General features: G+C 39.6%; 2 protein-coding genes across 2 annotated transcripts; one reads left to right on the top strand and one right to left on the bottom strand.

Moving 5' to 3' along the window:
- The first annotated feature begins 723 nt into the window (after positions 1–723).
- Positions 724–14,087, top strand: gpr137c (G protein-coupled receptor 137c). The gene is made up of 8 exons (XM_040142409.1): positions 724–1,385; positions 7,524–7,573; positions 8,003–8,110; positions 8,193–8,331; positions 8,965–9,114; positions 10,294–10,419; positions 10,511–10,635; positions 10,891–14,087. Exons 1-8 carry the CDS (start codon positions 1,011–1,013, stop codon positions 11,171–11,173), a joined length of 1,356 nt encoding a protein of 451 aa, XP_039998343.1. The 5' UTR covers positions 724–1,010; the 3' UTR covers positions 11,174–14,087.
- A 2,875-nt stretch (positions 14,088–16,962) lies between these two features.
- On the bottom strand, positions 16,963–26,299 carry acp2 (acid phosphatase 2, lysosomal). Its single transcript, XM_040142410.1, has 13 exons — positions 26,000–26,299; positions 22,846–22,941; positions 22,160–22,246; positions 21,723–21,783; positions 21,526–21,617; positions 21,309–21,407; positions 20,525–20,614; positions 19,190–19,273; positions 19,004–19,052; positions 18,414–18,502; positions 18,050–18,156; positions 17,463–17,638; positions 16,963–17,326 (listed from the first exon to the last, which is right to left on the bottom strand). The coding sequence occupies exons 1-13, from the start codon at positions 26,087–26,089 to the stop codon at positions 17,181–17,183; spliced, it is 1,266 nt and encodes a 421-aa protein (XP_039998344.1). The 5' UTR covers positions 26,090–26,299; the 3' UTR covers positions 16,963–17,180.
- Between the last annotated feature and the right edge of the window lie 855 nt (positions 26,300–27,154).

Here is a 27,154-nt window from a genome sequence, read left to right as displayed (position 1 = left end):
TCCTGTTATTGTTTTAAAATAAAATCTTTAAACGAAAAATTGGTTGCAAAGTTTCTGAGTAGTCCATACTTCTTAGTACAATGAACACGACAATAATTATTTAAAAATATGTAGTTGATAAGAATGAGGCTGTTTCATAGTTATAATTTATTTCGATTATCCCAGGTTGCCTCTCCGTGCTTACCAAAATTTTACGCTTTTATTTTGAAGGCAACACCCCCTTTCCGCAAAGGTTGGTTATCTCTCACACACCTGACGTAACTTTTTTGCATGTTGTTTTGGTGCCTCTCTTTCTGGGAGAAAACGCCCGCGTGCTTCTATGAGCCAATCAGATCAGGGAGCAGCTTCGACTTGAACGAATGACCGATCACAAGCCCGCAGAGGACGGACACTTCCACAGCTGACATCATCATCAACCAATGGAGTGAGAGAGCTGTGGAGGTTGGGCGGCACGATTAACCAATGGAGCGGCGCACTGGGAAAGTGGGCGTGGGCAGTACGTTCGCTCGGGAGATTGAGCTCGGAAACTGGCTAGAAGCTCCGGGCTCCGGAGTCAGCTGTTTCATATGAAAGTGAATGTGTTGTTGAGCCAAGATGGCGGCATACGGAGAGCTAGTTTCTATTTTAATTTAGAGCAAGGGGCGGGTCTAAAACTGCATCACAGCTGATCTGGAGGTTTTTTCCCCCCTCAAGTTGTTTTTTACAGAGAACAGCTTTGCAGATAATCACGGGGGGACCTCTCTCTTGTTTCCTCTCTCTCTTTATAATTGTTTTTAACCCAGCGTTTCTTAAAACTACACACCAATTTTTCTTCAACCCAATATCGGATTTAAACCCCAGCGCAGTTTCATTATGCCACTTGTTTTCAGAATAAACTGCTTTCATCGCAATTGTTCACTCGAATACCCACGTCTTTTTGTCATCCCCGGTGAATTTATTCCAGGTCTGACCCAGTTTTAGTGTTTTAGCCTTCAGAGCATCCCATGTGGTAGTGCGAGCCGTCGGTGGAGATGTTTTCGGCAGGAGAGGAGGTTAATTCCCATTTGTTTACCTCAGTGAAGGAGTCCCATGGAGCTGCAATCTCCCCAACACTGGAGCTCAGTCTAACTACCATCTACACTGGCCTCTACTCTTTCCTGTTTGTTTTCGTTTACCTGCAGCTCTGGCTTATTTTGCACTACGGACACAAGCGCTTCAGCTACCAGAGTGTGTTTTTGTTTCTGTGTTTGCTGTGGGCAGCGCTGAGGACGACCCTCTTCTCTTTCTACTTTAAAAATGTGGTGCAGGCCAACCAGCTGCAGCCTCTGGCCTACTGGCTGCTCTACTGCTGCCCCGTCTGCCTGCAGTTCTTCACTCTCTGCCTGCTCAACCTCTACTTTACACAGGTAGGACTTTACTGTGCTTGTGTGTGTGTGAGTGTGTGTGTGTGTGTGTGTGTGTGAGAGAGAGAGAGAGAGATGTCTGAGAGGGTGTGCAGTGTTTCTATGTGTGACCTGATTTCATAAAATAGCTGACACTGCAATTTTGTACTCATTGTATTCATTTTATTTTATATTTAACACAATATAATTTCAATACAAGAAAATGGTGCTGTTATTCCAGTCTATTCTACTGTATCTATTGAGTCCTCGGTTTGTAGTACCAACATCACCCAACACCCTGTGGGGAAAACCTTTCCAAGGATACTTAATTAATTCAAGGTAAAGATACACAGTGTTAGCATTTTTTTAAAAATGAATTATTATCAAATTGATTTGAATACATTGAATTTGCGGTAAACAAACATAAGTTGTTGTTTTGAAGATAGAGGACCTATTTTTTTAGTATTAAAGACTTTGTCTCCCAAGAAGCTGTGACCAGTGCTTCTGTGACTTAGACTCGTTGAATACATTGGATAAAAACTGAGCTGAAATGATGAGTCAGTTAATTGATGAGTAGATCAGCAACAAATTAATCTGCAACTTTTTTAACAATTTAAATACAACCGTTGAAATCATTTTTTTAGGCAAACTTTCCAAACAATCACCGCCTCCAGGTTCTCAAATGTGATTTTTATTTTCCCTTGTTTTTCATGGTCTTCCGTTACGGCAAACTGAATTTTTTTTTTTGACTGTGGTTGAACAAAACACACAATTTGAGGACACCATCTTGGGCTTTGGGAAATTGTGATGGACATTTTAGTGACAATTAATTGATTAATTGAGAACATATAAGCAGAGCAGATTAATGTACAATGAAAATAATAATAAATTGCAGACATAGATTAAATATAAAAAATTGTGTAGTTTTTAAGTCACTGCACCTGCCCAAAAAATAGTCCCGTCACTGTGTTCACCAATGTCCTACCTATTATAGTAGAGTGGGCTTACAGACTTGACGCAGCCAGTACTGACTACCGACTGACTTTTTAGGGTGGACGCTTTTCATTTGAACGCCCTGCAGATTGACTCTGTTCATGTCCTGGAGTGAGAGATATGTGAAGTTCTCCTGGTAGAGGGCTGTGTTGCCTTCAGTCCCAGCCTCCACTGAAGTTTCCTGTGCAATAAGTGGACAAGACTGAAGCAAATGGCCCTGTCAGCGGCATGTTATCCCAAACCCGTGCGTGTGAAAGAAAGAGAGGGACACAGTTGGTCAGTCACAGTTGTTTAACACCTGCCCACTCCTAATGTCAAAGACCTGTTTGTTTCTCTGGCAGGAAACACCTACAGACTTAGGGACTTTTAGTTGGTAACACCACCACAGTTCAGTCACTGCTTCAAAGCAAAACACAGTATTTATCTCAATCTCATATTCGGGTGTGAGTAGAAAGGAAGCTCGTCCAACCGGCTGAGTGGATATTAGGTAATGAAACCAACTGTGTCATATGACTGCTGAATAAACATTCTAGCAAATCAACTGACCTGTGACCAGTTAAAGTATACAAACTACTCTTGTTTTGAATAAATGTCTTCCTTTTGTGCTCTTTGTGTTACTTTGCATGTAATCAGCAAATTTGACATTCTAAACATGTATGTGGCAACAGTGGCCTTCTCCTTTTTCACCATTACTTCCATTTCCGTATCTGCTAAACATGTCATTATAGGTTGAAAATATGTAACAATATCTATGGTGGGAGTGCCATGTGACTGGCAAGCTCTGTGAACAAAGTTTTCCTGCTTGTGGTTTCATGCCAGGCCTGGTCAGACCTGAGTTATATCATACTTTCTTCCTCAGTAGAAGCTGTGCAAACTGAAAGCTCTCCGACCATTGTGCTCCAGTGCTGTTCCTCTTGATTATGACCCCTATCAAAAAAGACACCCCCTTCTGAAAGTTTAACATTAAAGAGGCTATAATCAATAGTTTTATGGTAACAATGGATCACATGACTGCTTGTATACGAGGGGTTGTTTAAAGTGACAAACCCACAGAGAATCATCACCTAACTTTTCAGCTCCCCTTAGCCCCCTTTAGCTATTTGTTTTGGTTTATGAGCTCACAAGTTTACTGTTTTGCTTCACTCCCACAGCTCTCATGCACATGATTGATAGACATGAATTACAGTTATTTTTCGTGTGTTTATGTGACAACCATAGGATGAGAAATATATAAATTGCTTATGATTTGCACTCCTGTAACTGGACCTGGGCCATACCATACATTATATCTTAAATCAGTGATCCCTAAACTGAGGATTCAGATCCATAACAGGGTTCACAGTACAGTATTGCAACAAATAATTCTTTTCATTATTCAATCATCTGCAGATTGTTTTCTCAATTGATTATCAGTTCTGTTTAATAAATGTCAGAAAACAGAGAAAATCTAATAATAATTGTTGCAGCTCTAGTCCACAAGATAAATGTCAAGCGTTTTGAGATGGTAAATGTGACTGAATAGAATCAAATACGTATATCTTCTACAGAGAGATTCCTGAATTGTTTTACTCCTTTAGGACTCAAAAAATGTCTCAAATAAAACGATTTGAGCAGGTAAAATTACTCTGGTTGACCTGGTACCTCCTCATAGACATATTAAACCTGTGATGAGGGGCCAGACCTAAACACTGCTTTGTCTAAAGGGGACATTAACTAAAATGTTTGGGAACCACTGTCCCAAACTATAATTGATTTATGAGACAGAATGAGACTGCACGCTATTTGAATTAATTAAGGGGGAACTTGACAGTACCGTCACTGTCTGATCAAAGTGTGTAAAGGGTCTCAAGAAGCTAAACAAGAGTTGCAGAGCTGTGCTCTTACTTTCATCACTAGCCTGGCTGCACACAGTAACATAAACTCTGTTACTGTACAAGGTTATAGCCCAGTATGATTAATAATTTGTTTAAACAATGTCACAGCACACTTCCTGCATTAGTGCTTTACTGCTGAACAGCACTGTTTAATGTCGATCTCGCTGAAAGTAATAAAGGCCATGAGCTGAAAGCTGATCTAAAATCATGCCACTGTGACACGGTCTCCCGTCTGACACACATGCATGTGTGGAAATACTTGTTCTCCGACGAGTCAGGCATGAGTCCTGACCTGTGATTTACTTCCCCTTATTGCATTTTAGCCCCTGCTACAGACTGAGATGATGGTAACGATCAGTTAAAAACACCGTCTCAAATCTAACAAATCGCATTCTCCACTGAAAGAAAATGTTGATCCAGCTACATTTTCCGTACATAAAGTATGTATTCCAGTCGTGCTCTGTTGACCGGTAGCTTCATTTCTAGGTTGCCACTTACCTCCCTCTGGCCTACATGCTCACACAAAAGGCTGAGTGTTTATGTGCATGAGTGTAGGTGTGTACCTGTGTGTACTTAAACTGAATGTTGACAATGTTGAGCAATTTTCCATGCTTTTGTGGCCAGTGCATCTATGATATGATATAAAAAATGACTCATTATCACTATTAATCAGACCCCGTGAAGTTCCCGACAGACTTTGATCAGACTGAGCAAAAGATTAGAAAAAGCAGCTGGAAGCTGGCAGTTGTTATGCAGTTCTTGTTGGTTAGTATTGACTCTTTATTAGATCATTTTCAGGCCGGATAATATAGTGAAATTAACAATCTTTAGGTTTTGTAGTGTTGGATGAAAATGTCACCTTGGGCAACGGGACATTACAACAGGCATTTTTAACTATTTTCCCAATTTTATAGACTAAAACATGAATTGGAAAAAAAGCAATTGACAGAATTATCAATGAACGAAAATGAAACAATGAAAATAATCGACAGTTTGCAGTCCCACTTCAGTTTATTCCAATCCAAAAAAGACATCTAAAGCACATTGCTTCCTGTACATCAGACATTTTTCCTTAGAACTGCAAATGAACAGGATATAGTGTTACATGAGTTGAGGATAGAAAGAAGCAAAACCGACACTTGTGTATAAAAAATCGTGAATGTCGCAGATGTTTCCACGAGGAGACGCATCAATCAGTTGACAGTGACACACTGCATTAAAGTCCAACTTATTGCATGTCTTTTCTTCTTGCTGCAGCATAGATCCGCTCTTTCAATTATACTTTGCTCTCCTTTATGAGAAAATAGTGTGCAAAAGGGAGAACTTTGTATTGGTCTTATGAAGGCACCCTCTGTCTGTACATACAGCAGTTGGCAAGCCAATGGTTCTTTGTCAGGCCATATACCCAAACATTTCAGTTTAAACTGCATTTGCATAAAGAAGTAACTGTTACTGCCATGTCACTGGCATAACGTAACTGACTGCACATTAGCGTCTGGCTCATATCTCCTCCTTATCTACGATTAGACTTGGACAATACACTGTATGATATTACATAACAGTAGATGATAGAGATTTGTCAAAATGTGGCTATACCACTCCTGCCAATGTAGCTGTTCCCTTGATTGGCTCCGATTGTACCAGAGGAGAGTTTTACTGTCCCAGAGGGCTGATTTGGCGCACAGTCAACAATGAATCGTAAAATACAAAAACACACAGCAATAATTAAGAAACAACTATAAACACCAACTTAATGCCAACATCAGTGTTGTGATTGTCACTTATTACCAGCAGCTCTATCACACCCAGCTGGTGACAGACCAGATTACATTTTATTTTAAGAGCCAACAGCAAAGAGAATAAAAGACCTCATATACTGTATACTTGTTAGTGCCTCCGCTAGGGAGGTGTAACCTCAATCCCGATGGCAGCAAATTTAAACTCATTGTGAGGAGGGTGCCGGGAGTCCACTAAGATGACCCGTGCTTTTTGTGCGGCTCTAACTCGATGCAAGGCCATCTTAGGCTAGGTTGCAAAGTAGCGAGCAGGACTGCTTCAGGACTTTATGGGATTTACAGGCTTTTTTTTTTTGCAGTAATTGAATGAAGTACCTTCGGTTGTCAGGTATCAAAATCACCGGATTAGCCAAAAACACACGTTTCTATGTATATATTATGTAATATAATATAATATTTAATGTGCAATTCTGGGAAAAGACATTAATGCATTTTCCTGCTACTGTTTCAGTGTATCGTGCATAATTCCTTGTGAACACTGCTGTAACTTTTCATATTGAACCATAACTCAGCCAATAAATTAATATCCACCTTCGTTACTTTTCATATGATTATAAAATCATCTTAACCTCATGGCAATCCACATTAATGCACACAGCAATCACATGGATGTTTGATCAGGAAATCCTTCAGAGTGTGGAGTGCTTGCATTATTTAAAATTACACACACTGTGATAGAAGATTTTATCCATATATCTTTGTCTTGGACCTTGGTTCCATAAATGAGCTACCAAGCCCACATCCGCCGGACAATAGGTGGCTAATTAGCTGAAACGCTGAACATTTTAAAGACGTACCTGCAAATATCGAGATCAGTCAAATTAAATGTTAAGTGATGAGGTCCTTTTCCTGCAAAACCACTGTTTGTTAATTGCTGACTGTCACTGTCTTGTAAGACGCAGTTAACTTAAATTTGTTTACATTGTCTCCATCCCCGTCGATGGATCAGTTGTCAGTAAAACACACTGGCCCGTCGTTCCAGAGATGGAGACTAAAGGAACGTTTGTGATGTATCACCAAAGACCTTTTTTTTTTTCTTTCCTTCAATACTAAAAATCATATTCACAATAAATATGAAAATCACCTCGGGGGGCTGTGACTGCAAAAAAGGATGAATATGAATCATTTTTAATAGGGTTAATAGTTGACATGCATAATTCTGTGTCTACATGCAGACTGTTATGTAATGTGGATCCTTGTTTTCCCTCGCTTCGTTTTTCTGGTGTGCATGTGTCTGTGTTTGTACTTCAGTGACACACAGGAATCTCTTCAGGCTATGTTAAGCTCATGCTTTGCTCCTAAAAGAATCCCACCGCCTCTTTGCTGTCTTTCCTTCTACCTTATCGTCACATGCCTCATATTTGGTCTTTTATGTGACTTCATTAAATACCCTTCGTATAAATTGATATGGTTTGTTAAAATTTCATAAAAATTATATACATATATATATGTACGTCACCGTATGTCTGTAATAATATTTTTTTCTTTTCTTTGTTTAGGTGATGTTTAAGGCTAAAGCCAAGTATTCCCCAGAGCTCACCAAATACAAGTAAGTCTGCTCTATTACTGTATTGACCTTGTTGTTTATGTAAAACGCAGTTTCTCCTTCTTTTCGTCGTTTTCATCACTTGACTAAAGGAAACTTTCACTATCTACATTAAATATCATGCAATAATCTTTATGTCCTTGACTGTTAAATACAGAAATTCAGAATGTGATTTTTAACAAGCTCTCTTCATTTTTCTTCCCCTGCACAACCTTAATTCTTTCCTTATATACACACACACACACACACACACACACACACACACACACACACACACAGCCACACACACACACACACACACACACAGTCGGTTTGCAGCTTCAACAGAATGATATGAATTTTAATTAGCTGTTGGAAAGTATACAAATAAATTCTTTTTTGGGCCGTCCTCTAACCGAATGTCTGTATTTTCCTTTATCTTTATCTCTCCAGGGTTCCTCTACGTTTGTTCTTCCTGCTTCTCAGTGTGTTTTTCCTGGTGGTGAATCTAACTTGTGCATTGTTAGTGCAAGGAGCTCTGGAGCGCTCAGAATCACCAAGGTAGACCAGAAAAAAAAAAAAAGTGTAACTATGAAGACTTTGTGTTATCATTATAACAAGTTAATAACCTTTATGTCTCCAGTGATGGGGGTATCAGACATGCAGTCTTGGCCCGTGTCCTGATCAACGACAGTCTGTTCGTCTTGTGTGCCGTCTCTTTGGCCGTCTGCATCTTCAAGATTGCCAAGATGTCCTCTGCCAACGTTTACCTTGAGTCCAAGGTAAAACCATGTATGCATAACTTTACTAATCTTGGACTGTATTCTACTCACGCAAAATGATTGCACTGCTGCTTTTTGCTGAGACATTTAACACCGATTATACTTTGTTGTAGAAAAACATGTTAAAATCCCACAAAGTAAGGTAATGAAAAATGTAAGGTTTTGGTAGCAGTCCCGAAATTCTGGTACTGAATCTGTCTTAGTGTAGAAAAGTAACGTTAGCATGTGTGAAATTCCTGCTATGTGCCTGCTGCAACAGTTAAAAGCACAGAAAGCCCCCTGTGTGTATTGGTAACGATAGCGTGAATTGTGGTTTAACATCAGAATATACCAGAGACTAGATATGTGCCAAAAAAATTGCAAAATCTAAAATTCTTTGTCATCTATTTTGAAAGATGTAAACAGGAAATGGTGACTCGTGATTCCTACTATCAAGTAGACCTGTAAAGATGCTTAAAATTATGTCGCCTAAAACTCAAATTCTGGACTATAGTCTGTCATTTTGGTCATGGAGAGGCCTCAGTCATTATTGGTGGATCACATCTCTGGCCCATATTGACATTCAATTACAGGCCAATAGCTGTCTGATACATGAGCGTAAGCCTGTAATAAGCACAGCAACTCTTCCTCCAGGGTACATCGGTGTGCCAGGCGACAGCCATAGGAGCCGTGGTGATTCTCCTCTACACATCAAGAGCCTGTTACAACCTGGTGGTGGTGGCTCTGTCACCACAGGACAGACCCAGTCCCTTTAATTATGGCTGGTACAGTGTGTCTGATCAGGTAATGTACCAAGTGTGCCCAGTCAGAGATGAAAAAATGAGCTTTTATTTAGCCAGAAACCGTGTGTGTGTCTGTGTGTGTGTGTGTGTGTGTGTGTGTGTGTGTGTGTGGACAAGCCGTCTTAGGAGATTTGGGAAGGCAATGCTTAGTGGGGTAAAGGGCTTTGTTTGGCTATAAATAACAGTGTGTGTGTGTGTCTGCGTGTGTGTGTGTGTGTGTGTGTGTGTGTGTGTGTGTGTGTGTGTGTGTGTGTGTATGCGCGTGTGTGTCTTTGTGTGTGTTTTCACATGCCATCGTGTTTGTGTGCGTGTGTCTGTGTGTCCTGACCTACATCAGGGCTCAGGCCTTGAGATGGACAGCCCATTTGAAAGGGGGCCGTTGTGTGTGTGTGTGTGTGTGTGTTTTGTGTGTGTGTATGTGTAGACATCTACTATGTGTATATGTGTGGGCATTATCTAACATTACAAATTATTCCTTTAATCTGTCTGTATAACAGCTGTTAGTCCAGCATCTCCACATTATTCTGTCCCCCCTCTGTGCATTTGTGTCCATTAGTGTGTGTTCCAAGCTTTTCACTCATATTTATGTCACATATAATAATTTTCAGTAAGTAAAAAATCTATAATGTAGACGAAGATACACTTTTTACATATTTGCATGAGGATACCCTTGAGCTAAAGCCAGGAGCCTAGCTTAACATAAAGACTGGAAGCAGGGAGAAACAGCTGGCATTGTCCGACATTTGGGGAGATACAGTTACATGATAAGATCGATAGCACTCTTGTCTGTGCGATTATTGCGGGGCTAGCAGCTGGTTAGCTCAGGTTAGCATAAAGATTGGAAGTGGGGGCATGAAAGCAAAACCAAAATATAAAAACAAGTTGAGGTTTTATGGTACGTTGTGTGCTGTAAATACCTATTACTTCTTGGTGACTATGCGAACAGAGAGAAATAGTTATTACACGAAACTTTGCAAAAAGCCCCAAGTTTTCATTTTTACATTTACATACACGAAACAAACAAGTTTTGCGCAGTTTAGAGGCGTTGGTAGACATTTTTGAGCTTTTGCCATGCTAGCCATTGTTGTTCAATTGTTACTGTCCTCAAGTCTCAGGTAATGAATATAAATCAATGGACAGTCTTCACATTTGCACCATATATTGTGTTTGTGTGTGACAGGCTGACGTGCAGGAGATCAGTGGTGAAGCCTATATCGTGTTTGGGATCATTTTGTTCTTCTGGGAGCTGCTACCTACCAGTTTAGTGGTGGTTTTCTTCAGAGTCCAAAGACCCAACCAAAACCTGGTAAAACAGCACGTTTAAAGTACTAGTGGGCTGTGAACTGTCTCAAATGCTGTAAGCCCTGATGACGCTTCAATATCTCTACATCTCTCAGGCTCCGGGAGGGATGATCAACAGCCACAGTTTCAGCTCCAGAGCTTATTTCTTTGACAACCCTCGACGATATGATAGTGACGACGACCTGTCCAGAAGCATCAACAGTAGGGCTGATCGGGCCAGGTGGGTGCGAGCACACACACACACACACACACACACACACACACACACACACACACACACGCACAAATAGAGTCTAACAGTATCTGTTTTTCAATTAAAAATTGGTGTTAACACCAAATCAATTGAACTTAACTTTGTGCTATAAGCTTTTCAATTGAAAAATCAGTACCTTCACAGACTAATTTTCCCTGATCTCTTATCCTCTCCCTCCTTCCTCCGCTTTAACACCTCTCCTCAATCCTTCTCTTCCCTCAGCCTTCTCTCCACCACTCCCCAGCTAGGTGCATCTAGTTGGTATGGCTCCATCCAGTGCAACGGCATTCTGACAGCGGACGTTGCATCCGCCCAGCAACCGACATCTTCCACCGCCCCCGTGCTCTTTGCCTATGGAAACATCCAGAGTCACCACCATCACCACAACTACTACTCCACCCCGCAGAACAACAACTACCACCACCATCATCACAGTAACTACTATTCCACGCCACAAAATTATTACTGCGGGTCCCAAACATATTTCTGCACCCCACAGAATTAAGCATACAAAAGACTAATATCTGATTGTCTGCATAAGCATCATCATTTTGCTTCCCCAACTACATCAAAGCAGGTGCTTTTAAGTGATAATCTGAAAGATTGCTGAGGAACAAGTTGGGCATTAAAATTGGTTTGCCAATTTATTCTGGAGAAATGTGGTGGAACCAGCAACTGGGAAGTTGTTGTGCAATGACAAATGGCTTTTTGAGGATTTCACCGTATTTAAATGGTGTGAATGGACCAGAATTAAAGCAAGCGCAGTCCATGGACCAGAGTTTTAGCACGAATATGGCTAATACACCTAAAACTGCTAAGACCAAACTTTTTCTGTTAAATGGTTTGATCAGATTATCATTTTTGAAAGTGGAATCATCAGGGACCAGATAATCGTCGTTCTCATCATCCTTTTTCTCATTCCTGTTAAATTTCATTAGGACAGGAGCCATGTAGTGGGCTTATCAAGCTGACTTGGCTAATGCTGGAGCTGCAGTGGTCTATCAGTCAAGCAATATATTTGTCAAACTTTGGGTTGTCAAAAATAGGTTGTATTACTATTTTCAATGGGTACGCTCATGATACTAACATTTTAATGAGCAGAAAATAGGATAATTTAGGCTGAGAAAGAACAGTGTAGGGTGCTGTTCCCTAGCTTGAGCCTCGATTCTAAAAAAGACTTTTCTGAAGATGAACCCAAAAATGATATGTATCTACAGAGGGCATTTCATGGTGTTTCTCACTTTTAGGTCTGAATACATTACGACAGGAATTAGCTCTTGCTAATTTGCCTTTGGCTGTTGGTGCATTGAGGGCTAGCGTATAGCCAACGCAAACAATTATCTTAAACTCATAATCTGTTTAACCCACATAAAAGAACACAAAGAGACCCAACAAAACCAAAATACAAAACATTAATGAAACCTCCATTCATCAAAGACTAGGTAATATTACCTAGTTTGTAGCAGATTGTTGTGTTTTCAAACTTTCATTGTTAATCCCAGTTTGAGAACACAAATAGAAAAGCACAAATAGAAAGTTGTACAAACACTATTAGCAAGCTTAAGGCTTTACCCTGCCTATTTGGTCCTCCTTTACTCATGGATTCTTGTATAGTTTGGCATGTAAAATAAGCTTTCTTGCAATTTTCATAACTGACAGTTATAAATATACTGGTCAATTTATTCATCATCCATATAAACTCGTTGCAGCCAAAAAAATATACCTGTGATTTATATGTAGCTGCCTTATGGGTGTTATTGTCACTCTCAATCACACAAGCTTGGTCAAACATGCCACTGCTGTTGGATGAAAATATTTAACAGCAGCCAAATCCAGGCTTCCTTACCCACAATTATACAATGGAAACTATGTGAAAACCTAAGACTGGAGTGCCCAAATTCTGCCATAGTACAACTACATCCACTGTCAAATTATATTATTGATTTTACACGGCAACAGCATTATTAATAAACTATAGATTAAACAATATGTAACTTACATTCAACATTGGGGGGGAAATCAGCCCAAGGACTGTGTGTTAACAGGGTGGAAGGGTCTCTGAAGTAATAATTTTGACCAAAAACTCTTCATCTGATCTGTTTGTGAGCTGTGAGACAACAATTTGCACTTAGAAGAAGTTCACCTTCAGAGCAAAAGGCTTTGGGGCCTGAATGTAGGATTTCATCTTCTTAATTTATGTATTTTTTTCAACAGTTGTCTGTATTCTATATGTTACTATTTATCCTTTGAGAAAGGAAACATCGATGTGCCATCACATTTTGTCATATCTAAGAGTTTCATTTGTTAAGGAGAATATTTTTGCACAAGAAATGTTGGGATGATGGATGTTTTTAATTGTTTGTGTGTGTCCAAGCTAATCAATTTCTGATCCAAGTGTGTCAAGTGACATTTTAAGTCAGTATGTGTGTGATATAGATTTTTGTTTATGAAGTTTGGCAAGCTTTTATACATTATTTTTTATTTAATTTTGAATTTTACTGTCTTACAGATTTTTCAGTTTATTTTTTTCACTCTTCCTCTCTCCTGTCCTTATTCACTATCTCAAACATTTTCTGAATCTCATGACAGACTGCAGTCTGTAAGCAATATTTACTTTAATGGAACATTTTTGTTTATGACCCAGTTCTCAGACCAGAATCAGTGCATCTGTGCTAACTAGGCTTGTCAGGACTGAGGGGGGGGGGGGACGCTTTTGAACACTGTGTTACTTCAGCAGACTTCAACTGTCATGAAACTCAATCTGTAAATGATCATGTAAACTTTGACTTCATACAAGAAAACAAACAAAAAAAAAGCAACATTTTAGCTGGGTTCGACATTAGCTGCAAGAACTCAAAAAGCCTTGCTTTGTTTCTTGGAACAAATTACCGGTAAAGTCATTTAGTTGAAGTAGACCGCTATTCATGCTTTAAAGTAAAGCACCTCTCGTGTCACAAATTTCACAGGACACTTTTAAATAAAATGAAGAAAGTGCTTCTCACCATTGGTTACAGCTGTTCAAACTATTTCTGAAAAAATTAACATCTGCAGTGCATGCTTCTGCATCAGAGTGCAAGAACTCAGTGTCATACTTTCTTTCCACGGTGATAGGATTTGTGTGAAAATGTTATTTGCTCTATCTGCTATATAAAAGGCAGTGATAATTGTTTTATGGATTGTTTTATGTTTCGGATTGTTTTATCTGTGGCCATACTGAATGTAACCTATTGTGTGACAGATCACTAACGATGTATGCAGGAAAAGCACTACCATGTTAAAATAAAGGCCTACTGCACTGTTTTTAAGACAAAAGCAAAACCGGAATGTTCATAAATATTCATCTTTAAAAGTGTTACTTCAAACCTTACACAAATTATAGTCTTGCTCCAGACACCAACCAGACTGATACGCAGTATGACAAAGTGTGATCAGCACATCACCAGTACGTAAGAAAAAGCAAACCACCACCAAATGCTCACTACGCACAGACATGAATGTCCTGATTGTGTTTGCTACCGTGGGTCTAACTGGTTCTGACTTTTCCCACCGATACACACAGCTGGTCATGTGGTTGAATTTACCAGTTAACAAGTTTATGAGGAACATCTGCAGTAAGTCAAGACGGCAGCTGGCCAGCTGACTGCAAAACATGGCCACGTTTTGTTGCTGTTTTGCTTGACATAAACAGATTTCAGGGAGCTGTTAGTGAAATCACTTTGCCAGGAAACTTAACTGCCAACATGAAGACATTTAATTTGTTTTTCAGACACGTATGAGACAAATCACTATAAATATTTAGTTTAATTTTTTCCTCTGTAAAGTTGTATTAAAATGATTCTGCCTAAAGTGAAAAAATACCAGTGAAGTAAGGTATACCAGGGCTCAAGCACCCAAATGTGAGTTTTCTGTGTGAGAGAACGAAGAATACTAAGAGCAGCTCTGGGCCCCGTTATACATGGCAAGTTAATTATTTCCCCAGGCACCCAGAAACCAACCAGGGCCGTACAGTACTGTAGAGCACAAATGATCACTTGATTAACCGGATAGACGATTGACAAAAAATAAACTGGCAACAATTTTGATAACCGATTAATAATTTGGGGGAGTTTTTTAAGCAAAAAGGCCAAAAATTCACTGACATCAACTACTCAGATGTGAATATCTGCCATTTTTCCCTGTTTTCTATGATAGTACACTCAACATTTTGGGGTTTTTGACTGTTGGTCAGGCAAACAAGCACTTTGCATGTGTTAATATGTTCATTTTCAGTATTTTCTGACATTTTATGCACTGAACAATCAAACGATAACCGCCAGATGTATTCATAATGAAAATAACTTGGTTTCAGCCTTAGCAGCCACAGTAGTCCCGAATAATACGGAATAATACTACCTATCCCCAGGTGTTAATTACTTGACACAGACAAAAAAATGAAGCAATTTGATGAAACACAGTGTTACAACACATGAGCTCAATATAACAAATTGCAACCAATCAAATTATGGTGACCCAAATGATGGGGCCCCTGGGCAGATGCCAGTTTGCCCAGGTGGTAATCCAGCCTTGTTGGCTGTAGTACTGATTGGTCTGATTCGATTGATGCAGCCCCAACAACAGCTCTACATTTCTCTGTGGGGGCCCGGATCTTCTCTCTCTCTCAACACAGAAAACATTTTGCCGTCATTTATTTTTCCAAGACAACATTTACAAGCAACACATTCGGAAAGTCTGATCGAACATTTCAAGCAGCATGAAAGAAATGGCAATTTAGAGTGGGGCCACACAATATTGACAAATACCCTCAATTTTGTTGAAGATTGCAAATGAGACGAGTGCTGTGATTTTTTTTTATTTTTTTCCCAAATAACATGTTCGCTATACATTTTGCTGTTTTGTAACCAAAGAAACCTCCATCTCCTGTTGTATAAACCTAAAACAGCTACGAGAGCTGACCGTTGTAGAAAGAAAGCGCGTTAAAGAAAAGCAATCAATCTGTTCTGCTTTTATAAAGATGCCTTCTTCAAAAGACATAACAACAGGTTTTTACTTGTCAAGTAATTCATAGCTAAAAAGGCAGGGGTTCAAAAAAAATACAACACATGTAAGAGTTTACAAAGTTCCCACATTTTCACATTTTAAAAAATTAGAATGGTATCTGTTTGAAATTAATTCTGAATTAAACTGAAATCATCCGTAATAAGTCGATTTATATGATCACTAAACTGATTTGACTCTTTTCGAAACCCAAAAGTCACCTATTTTGCCTGGTTTCCCTCTACCAGGAGGTCAAAGGTCAGGCTCAGCTAAGCACCCGCTGAGCTGGTGGTTTAGTGTCTTGCTAAAGGGCACTTGGGAGTGGATGCTTTCTGTCACAAGGCTTGAGCCAAGGCTCGCTGGTTGAACGACAGTCTCTTAATGATCAGCCCCACCCGCCTGCTCCTCTGATAAATCAAACACACCTTAACAAGTTCCAATTAAAACCCCTAAAATCCTACAAAAAGTGTGTTACGTCAGGGGAAAAAAAAAAAAAAAAAAAAACCCAAACAGTTATTAAAAATATTTAAGGCATCTCTATTGTTAGGCCTCAAAGTTAACACACACATGCACAAGAAAAAAATGAATCAGCGCACGCACGCACGAATTAATAAGTAGGCATTAGTTACACACACATACGAAACATAATCTAGCCCATTTAAAACCAGTAGAAACAGACCAGTTCTGGACACATCCTTGACTTAGAAAGAGGGTTGAATGTCTTTAACTAATTAAGTTTTAGTTAAGTCAACCACCTACATTTTCTGTACTCAGGTAAAGGATTACTTGAGATACATTTTTAAGGTAAATCAGACCTGCTGGGAGAAGGTGATGTAAAACACTAACCACAGAAAAAATAAGAACTTGTTTTTCCAAGAACTCACCGTTTTCCATCACGTTCCTAGACCATTATCGCATTATTTAAAATCACATCTTTATCACAATTTTCTGCATCGACCTTCTAAACCTTTCCGCAGCCGTTCACATCCCACAACACACAGTTTAAAAAGCCCAGAGTGAACGATGGACACAATGTCTTTCCAAGCAGAGACCTGGGTCCTATTTGTTGAAATCTTGAATTTACATGGCCGACTGGAGAACACAGCAGTTACTTTACATGACAAACTGTTAAAAAAAAAAAAAAGACAGTTTTCCCTGCTGTGTTGTCTTGGTCCCTTCAGCCTGTTCTCACTCGTCACTAATCGTGTTACTTTAGAGTGATGATACGAGATTATTTAAAAATCTGTTCCGCTCTATATCTTAATTTTTAAAAAATGTTTATTAAATTCTTCCCATTTTGGACAGAAAACTCCCTGTTTATAAAAAAAAATATATATATATGTATATCACGTGGGTCCTGAACCGGACTTGATGACGCCGTCAGAAAGGTCAGACAGGAGTTTTTAGAGTTCGTCGTCATCACTGCTGTCCCAGGATGCGAGGCTTGTAGACCTCCGAGGGAGGAGCTTGTGCTTCTGTCAGGATTCCTCGCCGACCTCTTGGTTGATCACATGGTGGTATCCCTGGTTGCTGATTGGATCTTTTTGCCAACAAATCACCCCGAGGAGGAGGACGATGAGAAAGAAGAGGAGACAGCCGGACACCACCAGACTGATGATCACCTCTGAAGACAGAGAGAGAGAAAGAAAAGAAAGCAAAGGATAGATAGGGAAAGAACAAGAGAAGAGGAAGGAAGAATCTTTTTTTTTTATTCTGGCAGTCTTGAGTTTTTAAATTGAGAGCATGTGTGAAAAGCTCACCTTTATTTCTCCCCTCAGAAGGCACCTGACACTCCTTGTCCCTGTCTTGTGAAATTGAGGGCATTGTAAGTCTCACAAAGTCCTCCAGGGGGCAGTCAAGGGAGCAGCCTGGTAACTGCAGCCGGTACAAATCCACTGAGCTGTCATTCCGGTAAAACATCGACACCGAAACAGAGCTGGAGGCAGAGAGAGGAACAAGATGTCGGCTTCGTAATCCAGAGTTGTCAAAATGTTACATTTAATAATGTCCACTATCGGCACTTTTCACCCACAAATAGTAGTATTAGACCTACACAATCAGTACCAGTGGACTCGAAGCAGAGGAAGATAAACGGACTCATCATTGTGCTGGATTATTTGGAGCCTTCAATATTTTAAAAGCATTTTTAAATCAGTTGGTTCATAAATGCTCGTATTTTACACACAGTTGAATCTGGTTGTGTTAAATTTCAATGTAAAAGTCTCTATTTTTTCCTTTCTTCCTGGTATTAGCTCCTCAATATTGCATTGAGTCTGTGCAAGTCAGTATTACGCTTGAGCAAGTGTCTACAGTATACTATGTGTGTGTGTCTGTGTGTGTGTTTTACCTGTTGTCATCTCTGTACAGCTCAAATATTTGACAGGAGGCATATGGCGGCTGTCTTCCATTGAACACATTCAAGCTGGCCTGTAGAGCAGCTACAGTGGTGTCATGCTGTGGAACAAACAAACAAACAAACAAACAAACAAACAAACAAACACACACACACACACACACACACACACACACACACACACACACACCTTAGATGAAACAATCAATACCACTCTCGTGCTTGTACACTAAAAGTGAAGCTAAAGCCAGCTGGTTAAGCTTAGCTTAGCACAAACACTGGAAACAGGGGTAACAAAATCCACCCTCCAGTAATTCAGAAAGTAATTCTGATAATATGAGTATTTTAACTAGCTCACCGCTGACAGCATCATCATTTTGAGTTGCTGTTTCGGGTCTGGGACAGCCATCTTGGAAAGGTTCTTCACTATTGCATCCAAGAGGATACCTTAAATAAAGAGAGCAGTTCTGATTACCCCATTTAATCCTGTATTTAAAGGATAAGTCCAGTGATATTAATATAGTTGACTTATTTTCAATAAATCCCATGAAAAGACCCAAACCAACAATGAACTGAGGCTACTGACAAGTATTGTGTCTGTATCAAAGCCTGATACAGTATATCTAGTCCTCCGTGCCTCGGAGCTCCACCGTTGTCCAAATGTGGATGAATCTGCTGCTGAAAAACAGTCCCCAACAAATGCACCGTTTCCTCCTGTTTGAGTGATGTTTGTGTGAAATGGACTGCCGTGATGTTTTAGCAGATCACGGAGCCTATTTAAAAAATTAAACTATATATTTCGTGACCCATTAACATTAATCAAATGAAAGGTAATAAAATGAGAACATGAAATATTTTGTCTGTTTTAAGAAATTTCATTCAATCCTGATCGTGGATGGCAAGTCCCTGCGGTAACCCTTTGAAATTCTCTGAGCTAAACACACATACCTCCCTGCAGCCGGCTCTTTTCTTGTTGTTTGTAGACCCCAAACATGACCTGTGAAAATTGGACATCAAGTTACAATTATATTATAATACTTTTAACTCCAAAATAGCATTTAGACCATCATGAGACACCCCAAAAAAAAAAAAAAACAAAGAACTAAAAGCCAAGATACTATTTCATGCTTTTACCTTAAATCCAAAGTCTTTTAGCACTTTGAGCTTTTCCATCACATCAGGAGTCACCCAGTCAGGAGCTGACATGTTGTGAAGGGACTGAAAAAACACACACACACACACGCGCGCACACACATATGAAAAATCAAGAAGACTAAAAGAAGAATTTCTAGGCCTAAAAGCTTTAATTAGGTAGGAATCCAGTTGACAAACTGTCCTCTTGTTCTTGTTAGCGCTTTCTCGGCAGTCAACCTCCACCTCTTTCTCTGTGAAACCATTTCTCACACTGTTGCTTAATTATTCTGTGGTTGTACTCTGTGACCCAGCTGTCCCCGATTTCCTATGGGCTCATACTTGAAACCTCACCCTACTCTGCATGTATTTGACTCTTAATCATGTGGACGATAATCCCTGCAACATCGAAAATGTCTAAATTCTCGATCTTGACGTCAGTATTTTTATTTATTGACAGTAATAGATTGTATTGATAGGTTTGGCATGTGTGGCTCATGCTGTCCACTAAGAGTCATGCTGAAATGGCAAGCGGTGACCTTTGAGAACTACAAGAGACAAAAAAAAACAACAAAAAAAACAGATGTTAATCTGCTGCTGGTTGCACAGTCCTGTTCCTCAAACAGTGTGTTTGCCAAAATGTCCATGTGTTCCTCAAAACCTCTCAGGCCGGTGGAGTCACGAGACCAAAACCAAGACTCGTGAGATTTGGTCAGTTGGAGATTAGCCAACCGAAAGTTTATACATACAGTTACTGTTCGTACATACAGAAGTAATTAACTTCTCTGTTGAAATTCAAACAACAACAGCAGGGCGCTCTTCTTTTGAAATGAAGGCAAAATGAGTAGTAAACCAGAAAGCTATGAAGCCTGACTTCCTCAAACCTGCAAACACAGGCCTGCCACAATATCTTACTTGAAACATATTCAGACTATGACATGAAGCCCTGCCAAAATCCCCCATAAAAAGACAGAACTTTACGGACGGAATAAAGCAAAGTGATTTAAATAATTCCCTTTTTTTAACTTTACAAACCTCTCCCAATTTAAAAGTACTTGATTGTTACAATTCAAGCATAAACAGTTTGTGCTGTTCTGTCTGATGCAAGTACATTTCATAATGTTCAATGTTCAAATAAAAACTTCCCATAATAACACAGTCAAATGCCATGTTTCTGGATCCATTGAACTTTTTTCATTCTACTGCTGAGAAAGAAGGAGCCACATCAGAAGATTCTTCAAGAAATACAAACATGTTGTTACTGTCAATACAACAAGTCAACAGACAAATCAATACAAAACTTGGTTCTCACTGGTGTCTTTGTGTGTGTGTTCTCACCTCACAGTAGAGTGTGTCGTACACACTCCAGACTGATTCCACGTTGGTCTTATTCAGTCCTGTTTTATTCCTCACCAGTTCAATGATGTCCTGAGAGAGGAAGACAATAAGCTCAGGAACCACATACCTAAATGTGTATCACTTTTAAAATTCACTGTCAGTTTTTATTGATAAAGCTATTCACTCATTTTCTTTATTGTGTGTGCTACTTATTCATTTTGTCTGTTTGTTTATTGTGAACTTAAAAGCATGGCCAACAGCTAGGATTTTAGAAATACGATGTTCATGAGTTTAGGTATATATGAATAAAGTATATGAGAATAAAGGTAATGAAATAAAAACAAAAAGTAAATTAAAAGAAAATTTAAAATTAAAAAAATTTCACATTATTTATAAAAAAAAAAAAGATGAAGAAAAAAGCCCAATTCCACATTTTATTTATTCCTTTCACTTTTCAATTTTACTTTCTCTAATTTCATCTTCCGACATTATGTTGTAAATGTTGATTCCCTACTCCGCTAGGGGACGTAAATTCGCTTAAAAACAGTCGAATTTTAAGATATTTATACCAGAAAATATCACAATCAGGCTTCAAAAAAACCAACACTTGTAATATGTGTGTATCTGTCAAATTTATACTCCTTTTTATGTCATGTAACCCCCGCAGAAATATTATATACTGAGGATATGACCTCAGTGTCCTCAGTGGTAGCTACAGCCACTTTTTATAAGTTAATAAAGAAAAGAAAAGAAAAGAAAAGAAAGGAAAGGAAAGAAACTGTACCTGGTATGTAGTGGTGACATTAATAAATTCTTCTGTGTGTTCAGTGTCATTCATCAGCTGTTTGTAGCGAGGACAGTCTCCCAGAGGAAATGAGAGAAGCTAAAAAAAAAAAAAAAAAAAAGAAAGAAGAAGAGATAAAGGCAAAGTTCAAACAAAGGGCTTTGAACCACTTTCGGCTTGGTACACTGATTTAAAAAAAACACACTTATATACATACCCTCTCTTCACTTTGCGGCACCGTGTGTACAGGTATTGGCTGCCACCTCAGGTTGGGTTTGAAGACCTGCTGACCAGTGGGAGGGTAGAGACCTGGATGGCGACAGGAGTCAGAATTACACAGACTGTTAAGGTGAGGAAGGAGAGCCCTACAAAGTGAAGTAGTACCGGCAGACAGAAGTTAACTGAAGTTCAGACCTGCCAGGTTGGCCTCAGCGCTCATCAGGGTGCGATCGTAGTCTGTGCTGCGAACGGAGATCTGAGGACAAAGGAGTTGCAAGCGTGCAGTCAACTTTATTTAAGAAGCGTAGCACGGCCATCAAAGCCTTGAAACAGACAGTGTTAAATATCTTTAGTCCAAATATACTGGAGAGTTTGAGGAGAGGCGCTAATAAAAGACTTTGGTCAGGTCAATCTGTTGATATACAAGTGCAAGCACTGGATAATTAACTGCAGAAATACACAGGGCCCCTGCTGAGGCCCCTCCTACTAGACCAGCACCAGTGGGGACCCTGTATAACACCGACATGGCAACAGGCCCCTTCTCTGAGAGATTAATGAATAACCATCTGTGTGTAAAGGTTCTGGTGAGGGCTCATGTGATCTGAGACTAAAGAGGCGAGTCCATCTCCCACCTCATGTCTGTCATAGGATTCGTTGAGGAATCCTTTGTATCGATTCCTCAGGAACTGGCCCAGCTCAAAGTGCTGCCTCATCCCCTCCTAAAGACACACACAGAGATGGAGAAGAAAGTCCGACTGACGTTATGCTACTGAGCAATTCCTTTGGTACTCGCACACATGATTGACTTGATAATCATACGGAAACTGAGCAGGTCATCATAACAAGCCCCCTGAGCATTTTGAGAGCTGAATGGCATTTCAAGTGTCTACAGACACAGAGTAATAAATACAATGGGACTGAACAGGCCTCCATAGACTTTGTATGTATTATGGAAATCATAGTGAATCATGAACTGTACACATCATCATAACCTAATTTACAGTTGATCAGTGTGTAATACTGAACATTTTTGACATCTGAGTTTGAACTGTGTACATGTGCACACAGCACAAGTGTACAGTTCAAACTCTAAATACAATGGGACTGAATGGGCCTCCATAAACACTAATGAAGTGTATAACAAATAAATACTCATAATCAAAATTCATGGCTCCTATCTAGGAAGAAACTCTTCAACTATGCAAATGTTTTCTAATTTTATGAAAACACAGGATACTTCATTAAATCATGCATCGACATGAGTGGTATATGCAGTGTATGGATTTCAAGCCACAGGTCAGGGTCAGCAAGGTTATACCTGTGATAACTGTCCAAAGCCTTGTGGCCAGGCACTCTCTTGGTGTGGGTCGGTAGGATAGGCTTTGACTGGTGACCGGTCACCATGCCGAAACAACTGGAGGGGGGAGAGAGAGAGAGAAGCCATGTCAGGTGACATCGAGCTAATGACACACACTGTACAAGTACACCAAGAACATTTCCACCATGGCATGAGAAAATGTGGCATAAAATATCTTTCAGTACTCTTCATCGTCCTATGAACCAAACCTGTTTAAAACAAAAGCGTTGCTACACCGAGACAACAGAAGGAAAATATTTTTGATACTGAGACTAGCAGGGTTGGATATTAGCAGAATATTGCACAATCTGATACTGTCTCGATCAAGCTGATTTATTGAGTGTCGGCAAATAAAACTTTCGTTATTTCATTATGTGACTTTTGTTTGACTTTAGAAGCACACTTAAAAGCCCAATTCCCCACTGCTTGAGAGTATGTATCTGTATTGCTATAACTGAAGTGACAATGTTTATTATTCTGCCTCTATTACACACAACATTTGGAAACAACATGCAGTTCCTCTAAAACAGAATGAAGCCAAAACCGTCCTAGTTTTATCCGTGTTACTGGTGGTTATAAAATCCAGTCAGCTGGTACTGAAGATCCTGCCAAGTGTCTGTCATGCTATAATGTCATTTTTAAGCCACCTAGCCAAAAAGTCAAAGCATGTCAACTGAGAGCTCATTGACACAAAAGGCTTAGAATGATTAAAAACTGCAGTATAAGTAAGTCAAGGATCTAAAAAACAAACAAACAAACAAAGTCAAAACTTATAATAAAGGGATTTTCAAGTCGTTCAAAAGATGTGACATGATTTAAAAAAGAAGTAAGATACTCAAGAAACACAGAAAAATCACATTGTGTAGGATATATACCTCAAAAAAAAAAAAAAAAAGAGACCTCAATAAACTTTACAGGGCCTTTTTCAGGAACTACATTTATGAACTGGGCACCAAACCTGAAACTGCTTCTTTGGTAATAAAAAAATTTCTAATGTTGTGACGCCTATTGTTGGTGTAGCTTGAAACTAGTATCCGTACCAAGCCAATTTGGTCTTGTTACTAGAGGCCACAACATCAGTTGTCTATTCAGTCAGAACAGTTTCAAGTTTCAAGTCTTCAAGCTACTTATGAGAAGTGTGGGTTTCTGGTGTTGAGGCGTGAAGAGCATGCATGACTGATCTGTCTAAAAATGGCTGAAAAAGTGCGTGAACTCTATTTAAAGTCTGGATTACCCCTGTAGAACTCCTAATCTTATCTGCTCCACAATCCATTAATAGCTGTCTTGCAGGAAACTATGTAACAGTTTCCAAAAATGACTGCTATAATAAAGAATAACATCAGCAGCTTAGCTACCTTGGAAGCTGCGACAGTCACCTATGAGAAAATCTATATTGGCCTGCCGAACAGACCTTCCCCACACCAGCATATTTTAAAACTGTGAGATGCAAGGTTGTTGAAATCATGGCTTTAACACAGGAAAACATTAATGTGTATGATGCGATTTCAATTCTCACATCAGTGACAAATTCCAAATCTATAATGTTAAAAAAAAAAAAAAAAAAAAAAAGGGGCGGAGAGGGCAGGAAACAGAGCCTGCTAACCCTCAAGCCAGAGTGAATTAGGTTAAATAAGAGATTATGATTTCTAATTTTTTTTTTTTTTTTAAAGACGAATTAAAATGAAACAAACATTCGGTGTTACTGTTCCTGTACTAGGTCTTCAGCTTTGTCGTTACGAAAGTTTGGCCCTGATTTAGTCACAAGGTTTATGTTACTAGCTTGGCGCACTGTGTTCTCCACGAGGGGAACCGCAGACGTTGCTCCAACTCTAAAATCACCATCATACTTTGCACAGAAACTAATCAGGTATATGAAATTCACTGGCCCTCACTTAACTGTTAGTCAAATGCAATCAAAGGAGGAATTGCAAAAATACACTAGTGCGCACTTAAGGTGGATGTGATGCTGTAATGCTAAGTTTTACTATAACTGACTCTCAGAGGAACAAACAACCTTTAAACCCTCCAGAAAGCTACAAAAACCATGTCAAATCTTGGCATAAAATATTTGTAACGGCAGGAGATGTCTGTATCAGCTTGCAGCGACCAGTTAATTTATATCTCACTGTTGCTCTGAGAAGACAGTAACTTCTGTATCCTTGACTACACTGCATTTCCTCCCTGAGCCAAGCCGGTGTTCCCGGTGAGCTGCGAACAGATATTTCAGCGAGTGACTCCTTAACGTGTGCTTCTGTTCTGCGCTTGACATCAGGGAAACCTACAAGGAGACACAATGTTGTTTTCCACATGACCCAAATTGTTATCAATTTGCCTGAGAGATAAGATATGACCTAAAGAATATCAGCATTTACTTTGGAATGAGTTACAGCAACGGTCATTGCCATTTTTTAAATAGTTATACACCCATACTGTCAGGTGACCAGTCGGTCGTTTTATCAATACAGACATCAAACAACACTTTGAAATAGCTGGCCTCCTTTTTATAACGTACACACTTCTATCATTTAGCTGACAGGTCAGACAGGTAAGGCTTGTAATGTAGGGTTGTCTTCATGTTTTCCAGGAATAACGTTAACATGGGAGTTCAGCCGAACACTTGCTGAGTTCCTCTCAATGTTCTTCTGGAAAGACTGTCTTTGGTCGTTTGGTGGTGTCTTAAATGTGTGCGTGCAAAACAGGTCTTGCCTTTTAAACATTTCCCGATTCATTCATTGAAAAGTGAATTCTATTCTTTTCTTCTTTTTTTTTCAATAAAACGTCCACTTCTACAACAGGTTAGCCCGTTGTTCTTCTAACGCAGTGCATTGCTAACGAGCGGTGTGAACCAAACACAAAAATGTGCGTCTTCATATAAGTGTTGCTAGGTGTATTTTTGATACGCCGAATTTACTAGAAGACCCCAACGATTTCTGCCTGACTTTATTCGTGTTCAGGGAACTAAACAGGTTTACAGATAAGCATAGAAACCACAAAACCTCCTGAATTTGGAATGTAGTTCCGTAAGCGTCTGTTCATCCCAAAGAGCAGCCAGGCAAGTCGCTGCCGAGTTTAACGCAGCTTCCGCAGCGTTACACCAGATATGGATAATACTCACCACAGTCACATAAACTAGTTTTTTTTCTGGTGCGGCTTGTTCACAGACAGATCCCACTGTTAAAAAAAAGAGCACCGCAGTGGACAACATGTTCCCGTCTGTGTAACCGGAGGGCTAACCTATATGTGCCATCAGCAGATAAGTGACTGCTGTTTCCTACGTCGCCTGTCTGAGCTGCATCAAGTCAGCCATCGTTACCGTCGCCGCAACGAAATCGGAAGTTGAAGCATAAATGTAGCGTCCGACTTTAACAGAAAAAATTGCACGACTGAGGGTGCTTAAAGCTTTCTAAGCGCCATCTGTAGGTTATTATTTTTAAAGCGTATATCTAATTTTCACCCACACTTGCCATTTTAACTCTTTAGCGTGCATTTCATTCTGAAATAAACAGCCTGCGTATCGCTGTCTGACTTGATACAGACAGGGAAAACGGAAGTGTTGAAACATCCGATTCGTGTCCGTCCTTGTCCGCGGTTCTCAAGACTCCTCCATGCCCCTCTACTGAAAGGTGAAATATATTTGGAATTTGACCCATTCACAAGCTGCGACATAACCGAATAAAGCACTTTTCTATGTTGTTACATCTGAAACGCAACACTGTCTGTATGAAGTAACTATTCGCATTTCTTGTTGGATATTCAATAGAAGGATCAAAAAGAGACGCCCAAGTACTAAAAAGAGACACGAAACAACTAGAAAATGACCCAACACCACAAAAAAGACGCTCAACCACAAGGAGACAGATAAGGGTTTAAAAGAGACACAAGACGTAAGAGACCCACAACAACCACAGTGACTACAAAGACTCAGAAAACGTCTACAAAGAAACACAAAACAAATACAAAGACATGCAAAACGACCAAGAGCCATTAAATGACGCAAAAAAAGCCCAGAGAGACGCACAATGACCACAAACGAATGCAAAAACAACCACAAGGAGACGTACAATGATTAAAAAAGAGAAGCACAACAACTGAAAAGAGACCCACGACAACAATGACTACAAAGAGACGCCAAAGCGACCAACAACCATAAAGTGACGCAAAACAAACACAAAGATACACACAAGGACTAATAACAGAGACAAACTGACTAGGAAGACGCACAAAACAACTTAAAAGGTTGTTTGTCGTCGTTTTGTGTCTCTTTAAATCT

This window comes from Xiphias gladius, chromosome 13 (genome assembly GCF_016859285.1).
Source record: "Xiphias gladius isolate SHS-SW01 ecotype Sanya breed wild chromosome 13, ASM1685928v1, whole genome shotgun sequence".
NCBI lineage: Eukaryota > Metazoa > Chordata > Actinopteri > Istiophoriformes > Xiphiidae > Xiphias > Xiphias gladius.
The sequence above is the reverse complement of the archived record's forward strand: the minus strand, read 5'-3'. Positions and strand labels throughout refer to the sequence as shown.

Bases quoted from the DNA above. Each gene is read 5' to 3' on its own strand.
- acp2 (XM_040142410.1), bottom strand. From the start codon at position 26,089: ATGTTGTCCACTGCGGTGCTCTTTTTTTTAACAGTGGGATCTGTCTGT. The intron at 21,408-21,525 runs GTATGTATATAA...TTTTTTTTTTAG, and splicing joins TGCCGCAAAGTGAAGAGAGG to CTTCTCTCATTTCCTCTGGG. The intron at 17,639-18,049 runs GTAAAACACACA...CTCTGCCTCCAG, and splicing joins CTGTACAGAGATGACAACAG to CTCTGTTTCGGTGTCGATGT.
- gpr137c (XM_040142409.1), top strand. From the start codon at position 1,011: ATGTTTTCGGCAGGAGAGGAGGTTAATTCCCATTTGTTTACCTCAGTG. The intron at 8,111-8,192 runs GTAGACCAGAAA...TTATGTCTCCAG, and splicing joins GAGCGCTCAGAATCACCAAG to TGATGGGGGTATCAGACATG. The intron at 9,115-10,293 runs GTAATGTACCAA...TGTGTGTGACAG, and splicing joins GGTACAGTGTGTCTGATCAG to GCTGACGTGCAGGAGATCAG.